Here is a 15,896-nt window from a genome sequence, read left to right as displayed (position 1 = left end):
AGAAACGCCAAGGACGGCCCAGAAATATGCTTTCTAATTCAGTCACGTCACTCCCTACTCTTTGTCGTTGTTTCTTTAGGTTCCTACACTTTGTTATTAGTGGAGAATAAATAAATAATTCCCTACTCTACTCTGGCAAGGCAACAGGGTGTGCAACGCTACAATTAATATTAATATTCCTCCACCTCAAGTCATTGGCCCATAAATACCCTGCAAATGGGTAGCAGAAGAAATATGACAAGTGTATACACACACAATTAAAGCAATGGACGCAGCAGCAGCAGCAGCTGCTGCTGCCGAGGGAGAGGAGGAGAACGCGGAGCAGCACGAGAAGGTGTCCTTCATGGGGCTGTTCCGGCATGCCGACGGCAAGGACCAGCTGCTGATGCTGGTCGGCACGGTGGCCGCGCTGGCCAACGGCATGACGACGCCCCTCATGACTGTCTTCTTCGGCGACGTCCTCGACGCCTTCGGCGGCGCCACCGACGCCAACGTCCTCCACCGCGTCAACAAAGTGAGCCCCTATCTTCTCACGCGCTCAGCTTCCATGGCTGCGGGTCTATTGGCATGGAGTATATTATACCTACTTTGTTGCAAGTTCGTCTTCCATGTTATATATCCTATTTTCTCTGTACCTAAATACTTATAGTTAAAGAGAACTAAACTAATGTTTTTCAATTACAAGTATTTAAGTACAGATCGAGTACAAAGCGTGTGGTAACTTTTAATTTATAGCACCATCCATGCTTATTAGCCGAAGCTACTAAAAAACGGCCATTTTAGTGAACTCATGCACTACGCAACTTTAGCGAACTCATAGTAGAAGGTGACCTCCTGCCTTTGTCGAGCCATTTTGATCCATAGCTGCATACTCCCTCCATTCCAAAAAAAAATTCTATAAACTTGATCAAACCTGAAGAAGTATGAGATAAAAACTAGTTAGGCTATCAAACTAGTTAGGCCTTTTTATTGTATATGGCCATGTAAATAGCTAAATATTAAGAATTTTCAACTGTGTTGCTCAAAAAATAAAATAATTATCAACAGTCATATTGGTCTCTATCGCGTGAGACCTTATTTGATGCTTTATGCGTCAAAAAATTGTTTTTTTTCAGAAACTTCAAAAAATTGCTGTGGAGACACACAGAAGGCTCCTCCATGGTCCGGCCCAGTCAGGCCTCTTGTAAACGTTATTAGAAGTTTGCTCCTGGCCATTCTTTCCCTTTTTTTTCGCTACTTCCCCGATTTGCGCGAGTTTTTCTGCTTGCTCCATTTTCCATATTGCATTTCTCTAGTCCCCTTTTCATTTTTAATGTTTTCACACTTATTACATACCTGAACATTTTTATAAATGTGAGAACATTTTTTCAGATTCGAAATCATATTTTAGTTTGAGAACATTTATAAAAATTGGAAAGGTCTTTTATAATAGAAGTTTTTCAAAAAATGTGAATATTTTATAAAATCGTATTTGTTTTTCATAAAATCACAAAAAAGTTTAGTAAAAAATGAATATTTTATAACTTCCATGCTCATTTCTCAAAGCAATTGTGAATATTTTTTAAATAAATGTGATTTTTCAAAACCTTTGCACACATTTATAAAAGCAAATTATCAAATAGTTCTCAGATTAAAAAATGGTAAAAACAAAAAAAATGCCAACCAAAAAGAAACCCGACGAAAGGCCAGCTCACTTGACTACACTAATGCTACTTTGGTAGGCCCAACGTCATCCACATAGAAGACACTGCTAACTACTGCGTTGGTGATATATGAAGGGAGGGACTACTTAAGTCCAAATGAGCCGGGTTTCCACATTTGTTTTTCGTTTTTTCAGGATTTTTTCATTTTGTTTTTCCACCGTCTTTTTGTATGTTTTTTTATGTTTTCATTTGATTTTCTTCTTTCTTTATCCATTGTTTTTCTTTATTTTTTACTTTTTGGGGTTTCATTGGGGGTTTTCCTTTTTTTCTTACGTCTTATTTCTTTCCTTCTCTTTTGTCATCGGCTTTTCTTTTCTTATTTTGTTTCTTGGTTTCTTGTTTGGTTTTCTTATTTCTTTTTTATATTTTTTTTCTTTTTTAATATTTTTTCTGTTTCCTTTTTTCAAATGCTTGATTAAAAAGTTAAATACATGATCAAATTGATTAGAAACTCCACTTCTGCTACAGTGTCTCTACGGTTCCGCTGTATATTTTTGAGACATCAAATGCTACATGATATGTTGATATTCTGTTGTACTTGCAATTTGCACTATACTTGTGAACTGCTATGCTATTTGACTTATTTTATAGCTAGCAATAGCCCGACTATTCCATATAGGTAGTTTATCACAAAATTATATGGTTATATTAAATTACACTTAAATTTAAATACCTTGAGTGGTTATGTAGCTTAGTGTAAGACAATAAACACATTAATACCTTTTCACCATGTTGTGATTTCATTTATACAGGTGGTTCTGAACTTTGTCTACTTGGGTATCGGAGCAGCAGTCATATCCTTTCTTCGTGAGCACGACATACTTTGTCGACGTGTACATATGTGTTTGCACCACCTACTAACATACTAGCCAATTGTTGGACATGCATGTTAGATAAATGGTGGTTAATGCACAAACTAGCATTTTATATTTGCAAATTATCATCATGACATGATTCCAAGTTATGTTTCTATAGTTCATATTTGAATAGTATATATTAAAACCCTAAATATAAATGAACTCTATTAACATGATTTGTATTTTGACAAGAAGAAGATAGAAGAACAAGCATATTAAAACTCAATTAGCAATCATGGCAGAAAAATGTATTCACGTAACAAATCTAACAACAAAATTGAACCATACGTAGGCCACGCGGTGATGATCATGTCAAGGTAGGATAAGCCAACTTTTTATGTGTGCAGAGGTGTCGTGTTGGACAATTACCGGTGAAAGGCAGGCAACACGCATTCGATCTCAATACCTCAAATCTGTCTTGAGACAGAATATTTCATTCTTTGACGTAGAAATGACAACTGGGCAAGTAGTTTCAAAAATATCTGGTGATACCGTCTTAGTTCAAGATGCTATTGGTGAGAAGGTATGGATTTTCCCCAATTCAACCGAAGAGCAATAAGAAAATTTATACTCACCAAATTGCAACTCATATTAAAATTAACATAGATATATATATATATTCATTGTAAAATCCCCCAGGTCGGCAAGTTCCAAAATCTCGTGGCTGCTTTCCTTGGTGGTTTCATTGTAGGTTTTGTGAAAGGGTGGATTCTATCTCTTGTGATGTTGGCCTTCGTACCTCCATTTGTACTTGCTGCAGGAGTAGTGGCAAAAGTGTTGTCAAAAATATCTAGGAGAGGACAAGCATCATACAATAATGCGGGAAACATTGTCGAACAGACAATTGATGCCATAAAAACAGTAAGTTCAGTTCATAGAGCATTTAAACATTGGTTAGTCTAAATGACTTTTCGTGTACCCACCAAGTTATCTTGTGGCTATATATGTCCAGGTTGTTTCTTTCAATGGAGAGAAGAAGGCCATCATGTCGTACAATAAACTAATACATAAATCATACAAGATTGATGTTGAGGAAGGAATTACCAATGGCTTTGGCATGGCATTTGTTTTGTTTGTATTCTACTCTAGCTATGGTTTGGCCATATGGTATGGTGGAAAGTTGGTACTTGCAAAAGGATACACAGGAGGACAAGTCATCACTGTCTTATTGGCTATCATGACTGGGGCAATGTGAGTTTCTACTCCTACATAAAAAGTTTAATCCATATGACAATGATCCCTCATATCAAATTATTGTTAGTGAAATTTGTCAATTGTCTATTGTAGGTCTTTGGGTAATGCAGCCCCATGTATGACTGCCTTTGTAGAGGGACAATCTGCAGCACATAGATTGTTCACAACAATCAAGAGGAAACCAGAGATTGATCCTAACAACAATACTGGTAAACAACTAGTAGACATGAGGGGCGATATTGAGTTGAAGGATGTGTATTTTAGCTACCCAACAAGGCCTGGGCAACTGATATTTGATGGATTCTCACTACATGTGTCTAGCGGCACTACAATGGCTATAGTTGGGGAGAGTGGGAGTGGCAAGTCAACTGTGATTAGTCTTGTAGAGAGATTCTATGATCCGCAAGCTGGTGAGGTTTTGATTGATGGTGTTAATTTGAAAGATTTACGAATTGATTCGATAAGAAGGAAAATTTCTCTTGTTAGCCAAGAGCCCTTGCTCTTTATGACATCAATTAAAGATAACATAACATATGGAAAAGAAGATGCAACAATTGAAGAGATCAAGAGAGCCGCTAAGCTCGCCAATGCTGTAAATTTCATCGATAAGTTGCCTAATGTGCGTGAAACATTCACTATCTAATTTCCAGTTCTTGCATTTCAGTTGAGTGCTAACATTTACATTTATATTGTGTTAGGGTTATGACACAATGGTTGGACATCGTGGTGCTCAACTTTCAGGCGGACAAAAGCAAAGGATTGCAATTGCTAGAGCAATCATTAAAAACCCAAAAATACTTTTGTTAGATGAGGCTACTAGCGCATTAGATGTGGATTCAGAGAGAATAGTTCAGGAGGCACTAGATAGGATCATGGTGGACAGAACTACGCTTGTGGTTGCACATCGTCTAACTACTGTGAGAAATGTTGATTGCATATCAGTTATTCAACAAGGAAAGATAGTTGAACAAGGTCATGATCCCCAATTCCATTGTTCACTTCTTATCAATCACCTGTTTGCCACATTTTTAACTAATTTTTTATATTTCTACATATGTTTTATATAGGTTCCCACGATGAATTAGTACTAAACTTAGATGGTGCATACTCTCAACTTATTCTGCTCCAAGAGAATCATGTAGAGCAAAAAATTGACCATCGACTACCTACTCCAAGGTCAAGTACAAACATGTCAATGAAGCGTTCGATTAGTGCTTCGCTAGGGAATGATAGTGAGCTTTCTTTCACACTCCCCACTGGGCTACCTAGCGGAATTGACTTGCCTGGAGAATATGACACACATGCAAAGAATCAAAAACAGAAGAATGATGAGGGGGAGGCCCCAAAGAAAGATCCTATGGTACGTCTAGCAATTCTAAACAAGCCAGAGGTACCTATTCTTCTATTAGGATCCCTAGCTGCAGCAGTTCATGGAGTTATTTTTCCTATGTTCGGTTTAGTGATTTCATGTGCAATTAAATCTTTATATGAGCCACCAGATAAACTTAGAAGTGATACAAGCTTTTGGGGTATGATGTGCTTTGTTATGGGTATCATATCGGTAATCTCAATACCAGCAGAGTTCTTGTTATTTGGAATAGCCGGAGGCAAGCTTATAGAACGTATTCGGTCTTTGTCATTTCGAAGCATTGTTCATCAAGATGTTGCTTGGTTTGATGATCCTAGAAATTCCAGGTGTGTGCAACTTTGATCTCTTGGATTCTCTTCCCACTATAGATTTCGTGAACACGACTTTTTGGTACTATAATGGCTAAATTATATCTTACAGCGGAGCACTTGGTGTAAGACTATCAATTGATGCTTTGAACGTCAGACGTTTAGTGGGTGATAACTTGTCATTAATTATTCAACTTAGCTCAACAGTTGTCACAGGAGTTGCCATTGCTATGATAGCTGACTGGAAGCTCTCTTTGATCATCATGTGTGTGATTCCACTTGTGGGTCTTCAAAGTTATGCCCAGGTGAAGTTCCTGAATGGTTTCAGCCAAGATGCTAAGGTAATTAGCTAAATAAAATTGTTGGGTTGTGGCAAGTAGTATGAGATTTTGCAAATAACTCCCAAAAACTAAATGTTAAATCCAATAGTTCCATAAATGTTATTTCTTTAGACTTAGGCATGAAAATAAAACTTTACCACCAATTTGCCCCATAATATGTAGAAAACACCAAAAAATATATACATTTTGTATATTCTAAGCTTGACTTATGCATATGACTCAATAAAGTAAATCTAAACCTATTAGCTGGCAGTGTATCAGAACTTATTGACTCTCTTTATTTCCAAAAACACATCTTTTGGGAAACCTGTGGGAGGAGGGGGTAATAAAGTACAACAAGTGAGGTTTTTAGTATCAACCTAGAACCACTACCTCGCTACTTGTGCTTTTTTCTGCACGTTACCTTAATTCAAGGTCAATGGCTCATCAAGTTTCATATATCGGATATCGTATTTGCACATACGAGTTCCATCTTGGGAAGTTCCACAATCGGTGTTTATGTTTGGCTTATAATCTCACATGGTGTCCTTGGACCCACAGTTATGACATGCCATAGTTTTTTTATTTCCCATGTCATGATCCATGTAGATATTTGAAAGGGGTGGTTAACTTAGTTTGTAATGTCGGGAGCTTCATTGAACTTTGATTACTTCTCCAATAATTGTTTGCGCAAGATTTTTAGCAAGATGAGAAAGGGAAGTTGAAGAGGTGGATGAATCATGATCAACTCCATTTAAATAATAGTGAATATAGAAGATAAAGAAAACTATTCAATTAAGTTTATGAATTCATACATAGATGTCTTCTACTTCATCCAATGTAGTAAGAATTAACACTTACTCTATCGTTTTTATTACCTCAAAACTTTTAAAGTTCACGATTATAGATTCGTTATTCTCCAGATGATGTATGAAGATGCAAGTCAAGTGGCCACGGATGCAGTTAGCAGTATAAGGACAGTAGCTTCGTTTTGTTGTGAGAAAAGAATTACAAGAATATATGATCATAAATGTGAAGCCTCATTGAATCAAGGAGTCAAGACGGGAATAGTTGGGGGTATTGGATTTGGTTTCTCGTACTTGACATTGTACCTTACATACGGTCTTTGTTTCTACGTCGGAGGGCAATTCGTGCGACAAGGCAAAACAAATTTTGGTGACGTTTTTAAGGTATGTAGATGCATTATTTCATCGGTAAATTTACTCACTAAGGATTATCTTGTCCTTATTTTTTTGCGATCGTTATATCGTGAGGTCATTTCAGTTAGTACGTCATACTAGCAGGTTTTCTTTGCATTGGTATTAGCAACTATGGGAGTATCTGAAACAAGTGCAATGGCCTCTGATTCAAAAAAAGCAAAGGATTCAGCCATCTCTATATTTACTTTGCTAGACCGAATGTCTGAAATCGATTCAAGCAGCAATGAGGGTTTGACATTAGATGAGGTCAAGGGCAACATTGATTTCCGGCATGTCAGTTTCAAGTACCCAACTCGCCTAGATATTCCGATCTTCTGTGACTTTACCCTGCACATACCCTCTGGGAAGGTTAGCCTACTTCTCATATAATGCTAGTTTTGTTATATATTGTAGAACCATGTACTTAGGAGCTTGCTTTCAATATGCTCTTATATAGACAGTTGCGCTTGTTGGAGAGAGTGGTAGCGGGAAGTCAACAATAATCGCACTATTAGAGAGATTCTATAATCCTGATTCAGGTACCATTCTATTGGATGGGGTGGAAATCAAGAGCCTAAACATCAATTGGTTTAGAGATCAAATTAGACTGGTGAGCCAAGAGCCTATACTCTTCAATGACACAATACGGGCCAACATAGCCTATGGTAAGGACGGGGACGTCACCGAGGAGGAGCTCATTGCAGCTGCGAAAGCATCCAATGCGCATGAGTTCATATCAAGCCTTCCTCAAGGATATGGCACCTCCGTTGGGGAGAGAGGCATACAACTATCAGGTGGTCAGAAGCAGCGGGTGGCTATTGCGAGGGCGATACTCAAAGATCCTAAGATCCTATTACTCGACGAGGCAACTAGCGCATTGGACACCGAATCTGAGCGGATTGTGCAGAAGGCCTTAGATCGTGTGATGGTTGGTAGGACCACGATTGTCGTGGCACACCGCCTATCTACTATCAAAGGCGTTGATATCATTGCAGTTCTGAAGCATGGTGCAATAGTTGAGAAAGGAAGACACGAGTCCTTGATGAACATCAATGATGGAGTGTATGCTTCACTAGTTGAATTCCGTTCATCGTCACCATAATACCTAGGATCAGTATCGGTTCCTATTTGCATACATGGGTTACATCTTGGTTGACCCCCTTTTTATTGTTGATTTGTTGTAACTACATTACATATATTGTTTGGAACTTGAATAAGAGTTCACAAGAACTAAGTAGCTAGGCATTTGTTGTCTCTATCTCTATGTAATCTAAGAGTGTACATATTTGAAAAGAAAAATTATACGCCAAACATATCATGCATTGATGGGAATGACATAGACGGAGATGATATAGCACATTTCTTAGTTGTTCTAGCTATCCACAGTTTAGATGCCAATCCCAAGTACATATATGTATTTCTATTGTGGCGACGAATGTTTATCTTGCTTAAGGTGCTTTTGTGGCCACTAATGATATCAACATGTCTTTGTGGTGTTATCCTCGTCGATGCATTCTATCTTACTCGATGGAAGAGCATACACATGTTGCTTTTTTTACCGTCCATTTTCTGAATGTTCATTGCCTCATATGCAGAACCCAGATCGTTATATTCGTTTTAGCTGTGCCCACACATATACTTGTATTTTGGTGTTCATATGTACATGGACTATGGTTCTTGTAAGAAAGTTGGGATTGTACTTCTAAGAACTAACCATATAAATATATTCTTCTCATGTATCTCTAGCACATGTGCTATTCACTATAAAATTGCATGATTTTTTATGTATAGCTCACCCCAAAATGTGTTGGCTTTTCGTCCTCAGGAACGAACACACGATCATCATGCAGCTCGATTAGTTGTATACGTGTAACTTGGCTTGACGTTTACGAACTAGCTATAGCACTCGATATCTCACCGGTGCTCACGCAAACACCGGGACCAGAACACACGCACGTGAACGGAGCAACATGAAGATAGCCAGAGGCACGTGTCGTGCCTCATAAAAATCTCTTTATTGATTTTTCGTTTTTCTGGTGCTTACAAACTTAAGACTAGCGCTGCTTATATAAGTGCAGCCACGACTCAACTCCAGACCTATTTGTATATGGACTGCTAACTCAAGCTGACTCGGACACACACACACATCAATCTGGTTTGGACTAGACTAGTTGACACACACGTAAAAAAGCTGATTCAACTACTACTAACTCAACTTACCTAATTTAATCACCTCAACGCTGATCACACTAGTGATTCTAAAGCGATACAACTATCACATGTTCAGATTACTCCAACATTCACCCCCTAATCTAAACATCGACTTGTTGACTTGAAACCAACATATTACCTGGATTATCAGCCCATGTCGTCACATCTTAACGTGCTACATGCAGACTAAACACATAGCCTTTCATGCAGGAACTCAACTTAACTGGTGCGCATCCATCTTCACGTTGGCCTTCGTCTTCTCGCCCAGACACACAAACGACTCAGAGACAAACGGAAAACTAAAGACACAACTCTTCTTTTGTTTTTTTCACCGTAGCTTCTTTATTAAAGCAACCATGGGCCGTCATCCACGCCCACTTAAGCTAGTTGCAGAATCTGTTGGGGAACGTCGCATGGGAAACAAAAAAATTCCTACGCGCACGAAGACCTATCATGGTGATGTTCATCTACGAGAGGGGATTTCCGATCTACGTACCCTTGTAGATCGCACAGCAGAAGCGTTAGTGAACGCGGTTGATGTAGTGGAACGTCCTCACGTCCCTCGATCCGCCCCGCGAACCGTCCCGCGATTCGTCCCACGATCTAGTGCCGAACGGACAGCACCTCCGCGTTCAGCACACGTACAGCTCGACGATGATCTCGGCCTTCTTGATCCAGCAAGAGAGACGGAGAGGTAGATGAGTTCTCCGGCAGCGTGACGGCGCTCCGGAGGTTGGTGGTGATCTGATCTCAGCAGGGCTCCGCCCGAACTCCGCAGAAACGCGATCTAGAGGAAAAACCGTGGAGGTATGTGGTCGGGCTGCCATGGAAAAGTTGTCTCAAATCAGCCCTAAAACCTCTGTATATATAGGTGGGAGAGGGGGGGGCTTGCCTTGAGGCTCAAGGAGCCCCAAGGGGGTCGGCCGAGCCAAGGGGGGAAGTCCTCCCCTTCCAAACCGAATCCAACTAGGTTTGGAAGGTGGAGTCCTTCTCTCCTTTCCCACCTCCTCTTTTTTTCTCTTTGATTTCTTATCCTTTGGCGCATAGGGCCTTCTTGGGCTGTCCCACCAGCCCACTAAGGGCTGGTGCGCCACCCCCAAGGCCTATGGGCTTCCCCGGGGTGGGTTGCCCCCCCCCCCGGTGAACACCCGGAACCCATTCGTCATTCCCGATAACTCCGAAAACCTTCCGGTAATCAAATGAGGTCATCCTATATATCAATCTTCGTTTCCAGACCATTCCGGAAACCCTCGTGACGTCCGTGATCTCATCCGGGACTCCTAACAACATTCGGTAACCAACCATATAACTCAAATACGCATAAAACAACGTCGAACCTTAAGTGTGCAGACCCTGCGGGTTCGAGAACTATGCAGACATGACCCAAGTGACTCCTCGGTCAATATCCAATAGCGGGACCTGGATGCCCATATTGGATCCCACGTATTCTACGAAGATCTTATCGTTTGAACCTTAGTGCCGAGGATTCATATAATCCCGTATGTCATTCCCTTTGTCCTTCGGTATGTTACTTGCCCGAGATTCGATCGTCAGTATCCGCATACCTATTTCAATCTCGTTTACCGGCAAGTCTCTTTACTCGTTCCGTAATACAAGATCCCGCAACTTACACTAAGTCACATTGCTTGCAAGGCTTGTGTGTGATGTTGTATTACCGAGTGGGCCCCGAGATACCTCTCTGTCACACGGAGTGACAAATCCCAGTCTCGATCCATACTAACTCAACGAACACCTTCGGAGATACCTGTAGAGCATCTTTATAGTCACCCAGTTACGTTGCGACGTTTGATACACACAAAGCATTCCTCCGGTGTCAGTGAGTTATATGATCTCATGGTCATAGGAACAAATACTTGACACGCAGAAAACAGTAGCAACAAAATGACACGATCAACATGCTACGTCTATTAGTTTGTGTCTAGTCCATCACATGATTCTCCTAATGATGTGATCCCGTTATCAACTGACAACACTTGCCTATGGTCAGGAAACCTTGACCATCTTTGATCAACGAGCTAGTCAACTAGAGGCTTACTAGGGACTGTGTTTTGTCTATGTATCCACACATGCACTGTGTTTCCAATCAATATAATTATAGCATGGATAATAAACGATTATCATGAACAAAGAAATATAATAATAACTAATTTATTATTGCCTCTATGGCATATTTCCAACAAAATCTCGTGCTTCTTTTTTATCTCCTTTCGCGGATTAAGACACTCTCGAGAATAGTGTCCATAGTCTTGACAATTGTAGCAACGAACTTTAGATTTGTCGAACTTCCGGTACTTTTGCTTATCTTTCTCCTTATTGCGCGAGAACATCAACTGCTCCGCTTCTTGGTCGCGTTCCCATCCTTTCAACGTCAACTCATAGGTCTTTAGCCGCCCGATCACCTCCATCACCGACATCTTCGTCACATCGCCCCACTGTTCGATGATGCCAACGATCGGTAAAAACTTGTCGGGAACGGCTCATAGTAATTTCCCCACAACTACGATGGCCTCCATCTTTGATCCGAGAGCTCCCATCTCATTAACCAGGGAGGTTAGTTTTAACGCAAATTCACCAACCCCTTCTGACGTCTTCATGTCCATCCTCTCGAACTCCCTCCTTAGAGCTTGAACACGTGCTTTCTTGACACAATCATCTCCAGCATGCATCTCCTGGAGCCCTTGCCAAGCTTTCTTTGTCATCTCTTTCTTCAATATAGACATGAAAACGGCATCAGACACACCTTGGGCTATGGCGGCGAAAGCCTCTTGGTCCTTTGTTTCTTCGACCGCGCCTACATCTTCCACCGCTGCCCAGACTCCACGTGCATGCATGAAGATCTTCATCTTCGCGGCCTACACCCCATAATTGTCACTATCAAGCATGGGGTACTGGATGGTCACACCACCACCACTCGCCTTCGAAGTCGACATGATCCTCTTCTTTGATTTTCCGTCGTCCGTGACACAACCTGACGGCGATGACAACTCCACCGTGACGCAACTTGACGGCGAAGCCTCCACACCTTGCTCTGATACCAATTGTTGGTTTTTCGCCCTCAGGATTGAACACACGATCACCTTGCAGCTCGACTAGTTGTATACGCGTTACTCGGCTTGACGTATACGAACTAGCTGTAGCACTCGATATCTTGCTGGCGCTCACGCAAACACCGGGACCAGAACACACGCACGCGAACGCAACAACACGAAGATAGCCAGAGGCACGTGTCGTGCCTCGTAAAAATCGCTTTATTGCTTTTCTTGTTTTTTTTGTGCTTACAAACTCAAGACTAGCGCTGCTTATATAAGTGCAGTCACGACTCAACTCCAGATCTATTCGTATATGAACTGCTAACCCAAGCTGACTCGGACACACACATATCAATCCGGTTTGGAGTAGACTAGCTGACACACACCTAGCAAAAGCTGATTCAACTACTACTAACTCAACTTACCTAATTTAATCACCGGCAACGTTGATCACCCTACTGATTCTAACGCGGTATAACTATCACATGTTTAGATTACTCCAACAAAATGTACCTCATCATGCGAATTTACAGTAATGCAATATACATATCCCTGCACATGTGTATTTTTCGGACTTTTCTGAAACTTAAATATCTCATTCTCAACTTTTTACTACTCCCTCCGTCCCATAATATAAGATCGTTCCGCAAGCTGTTTTAGCTTGCAAAACGATCTAAAAATATGATACAGAAGGAGTAATAAAATTTGTTCATGTGTACTTTATTCTCTATTGGTAATGGTAAGTGTGCATCCTTTCAGGCTTGCCATACAAGTAGTGGAGTGATAATAGTAGATGTTTGTTGTGTTTTAATTTAATGGTGTGTGTTGCTTGCACCATATATACTCCCTCCATTCCTAAATATAAGTTTTTTAAGCGATTTTATTAGGGGACTACATACGAAGCAAGATGAGTGAATCTACACTCTAAAGTATGTTCATATACATCCGTACGCAGTCTTCTAGTAAAATATCTAAAAAGACTTATATTATGAAACGGAGGGAGTATATATAATTATGAGGCTAGTCCGGTCCGGTCCATCCCTCCACGAGCTTGGTGAGCGTCACGTCCGACTCGCCGCCCTCGGCCAGCGCCTCCTTGGCCCTCCGCATGGCGTCCAGCGTGCGCTCCCGGAGCACGCTCCCGCCGTCCGACTCCATCAGCCACCGCACCTTCTTCTCCACCTCGCCGGCCTCCACCAGCTCCTTGTCGTGGTCGTATCCGTCCACGGCCGCGGCCAGCCCCAGCTCCTTCTCCAGGAACACCCGGTTGAGCCGCTGCTCCGCGTACAGCGGCCACGCCAGCATCGGCACGCCGGCCATCACCGCCTCCAGCACCGAGTTCCACCCGCAGTGCGTCACGAACCCGCCCACCGCGCCGTGCGCCAGCACGTCGCGCTGCGGCGCCCACGTCTTCACCACCAGCCCTCTCTCTTGGGTCCGGGCGAGGAAGCCCGGAGGGAGGAGGGCGTCCAGGTCGGGCTCCGGCGGCTCCTCGAACCTCCTCGCCGGGTCCTCGTTCGGCGGGCTACGGACCACCCACAGGAACCGGTTGCCGCTCGCCTCCAGCCCGACGGCGATCTCCCTGATCTGCGCCGCGCTGAACACGCCCAGGCTGCCGAAGCAGAGGAACACCACGCTGCCCTCCGGCTGCGCGTCCAGCCACCCCAGGCACTCCCCGCCCACCTCCGCCGACTTTATCAGCGGCCCGATGCAGTGCACCGGCGGCGTCGGGAGGCCGGGCGGGGTGCACAGCCCGGCCACGATGGCCTCGACGGCGCGCGGCTCCAGGGACCGGAACGTGTTGACGATGATGCCCTGCGAGCGGCAGAGGTCGGGGGACACCTGCAAGAAACCCCGGTACGCCGCGTCGTCGCGGTCCTGGAGCGGCTTGATCGCGTGCGTGGCCGGGAACGGCGCGATGCCGGGCACGCGGACCAGCTGCTCGCCCATCTCTCGGAAGCTGGCGGCGGTCTGCGCGTGCAGGACCGGCAGGTAGAGGAAGGACGCCAGGGCCTCGGCGGCGGACGTGAAGAAGCAGTACCCGGGAACCCCGAGCTCCGCGGCGAGGTCGAGCGCCACGCTGCAGAAGAAGTCGACGACGAGGACGGCCGGAGCCGGAGCCGGAGGGGCGAGGAGGAAGTCGCGGAGGTGCGGGTTGGAGAGGCGGGCGACCTCGTAGGTGACGGCCTCGGGGTGCGGGGAGGCGAGGGGCGGGAAATGGACCCGAGGGAGGCAGTGGAAGGTGACGGAGGGGTTGGCGGCGGTGACGGCGGCCAGGAAGGGGCCCCGCGCGGCGGTGTCGACGAAGGGCAGCTCGACGATGAGGATGGTGACGGCCAGCCCCCGCGCCGCGAAGAGCTTGCCCAGCTCGATCATGGACACCAGGTGCCCCATCCCCGGCGACGGGTACAGCACCACCCGTGGCTTCTGGTTCTCGGGAGCCGTCCCGGCCGCCGCGGTGGCAACGCCGTCCATGTCTGCTCTGCTCTGGAGTGGTGGTGCAGGTCAGGATGGAGATGGTGAGCGAGGAGGAGCGGCCATTTTTATAAGCGGCGGATGCTGGATGGAGGAGTGTGTGGCCACTCTTGCTTAGCTACGCCTACGCAGCAGGATGTGGCATTGTCGCTGTCCCCTGCCCTGACCACCTATGCAATTTTCCATTAGGGGCCACACCATATAAAGACCCCGAATGGATCAATGACGAATCATGTGGTTGCGATTGCAAGCACCGACGAAAACATTTGGCATCACAAATCCAAGGTCAGCAAAATAATATAACACGGTACAATCAAAGGCCTCGTATACACTCACACCCACATTTTATTTCTATGAGCACCTCCATATTAAAGAAGTCATCTTTCACATCTTGTAGTGGACGGATATACCTTCTTTCACCGAGCAAATATCGTCAAAAAGATTGAATGAATGCAGAAGAAAAGTGCACCCGATGTCAAATCTAATAGTTGAATTCTGTTGGGCTAAGGATATTACTGTTTTCCTAATCATCAGGTTAATTCACAATGAGACGAAATATGTTGGTTGGTTTGAAACCCTAAAAAAATGGTTGGTTTGGCTGTTGCGAACGATGCGGCTTTCCTGCAATGGAGTGATCGTGGCAAAAGTAGAACATGGATGTGCTCAAGCGGGACTCTCAAATTGTCTACTCGGTTTTCGTCTTTCACATCTCAACGGTGCAATCTGTAGCGAATATGCTGCAAGAAACATATCAGAAGTATGATCCCAAGTATGGGTCCTCGGTCACTATCAGGTGGGACCGAAACGGTCACAAAATGCCCAAATAAACAAATATGGGGATAAGGCTAGCTCCGGCACGAGAGTTAAAGGGTCCGTTTATGTCCCAATCAACTAAGATTTCCTGAAGTCTCAATCGATTCAAATTCCAGTCGGCTGAGATTTTCTCAAACCCGTTCAAACCTCAGTATACCAAGATTTTCTCAGAACTACATCAATTCAAATCTTTATCTATTTAAAAACAAGGTTATACTCCCTAACATACTCCCTAACATAGAAAGAATCGCACGGCACGAACGCTCTTTCGACAATTTCCATTCCTCGAGGTTTTTGTTGGTTTAGTAGCAACACACGGAAAGGGACGACCCAGTGCAGTATGTTTACTCCGTTCATCCAAAAAAAAAAAAAGTGCCTCCTATCTTAATGCAATCGG

At 43.6% G+C, this 15,896-nt stretch overlaps 2 protein-coding genes across 3 annotated transcripts; one reads left to right on the top strand and one right to left on the bottom strand.

Moving 5' to 3' along the window:
• The first annotated feature begins 252 nt into the window (after window positions 1–252).
• On the top strand, window positions 253–8,293 carry LOC123431482 (ABC transporter B family member 4-like). 2 transcript variants are annotated; one of them, XM_045115289.1, is made up of 12 exons: window positions 253–514; window positions 2,456–2,510; window positions 2,908–3,083; window positions 3,200–3,421; window positions 3,513–3,751; window positions 3,848–4,373; window positions 4,453–4,726; window positions 4,822–5,449; window positions 5,544–5,772; window positions 6,675–6,941; window positions 7,056–7,319; window positions 7,408–8,293. In XM_045115289.1, exons 1-12 carry the CDS (start codon window positions 266–268, stop codon window positions 8,050–8,052), a joined length of 3,774 nt encoding a protein of 1,257 aa, XP_044971224.1. In that variant the 5' UTR covers window positions 253–265; the 3' UTR covers window positions 8,053–8,293. The 2 variants fall into 2 exon arrangements, with proteins under 2 accessions (XP_044971224.1, XP_044971225.1); XM_045115290.1 differs by having other exon boundaries at window positions 7,490–7,615.
• A 4,881-nt stretch (window positions 8,294–13,174) lies between these two features.
• On the bottom strand, window positions 13,175–14,986 carry LOC123431481 (UDP-glycosyltransferase 88F5-like). The gene has a single exon (XM_045115288.1). The coding sequence runs from the start codon at window positions 14,684–14,686 to the stop codon at window positions 13,232–13,234; it is 1,455 nt and encodes a 484-aa protein (XP_044971223.1). The 5' UTR covers window positions 14,687–14,986; the 3' UTR covers window positions 13,175–13,231.
• Window positions 14,987–15,896: the final 910 nt, after the last annotated feature.

This window comes from Hordeum vulgare, chromosome 2H (genome assembly GCF_904849725.1).
Source record: "Hordeum vulgare subsp. vulgare chromosome 2H, MorexV3_pseudomolecules_assembly, whole genome shotgun sequence".
Lineage (NCBI taxonomy): Eukaryota > Viridiplantae > Streptophyta > Magnoliopsida > Poales > Poaceae > Hordeum > Hordeum vulgare.
This window is presented reverse-complemented; position numbering and strand designations above follow the sequence as displayed.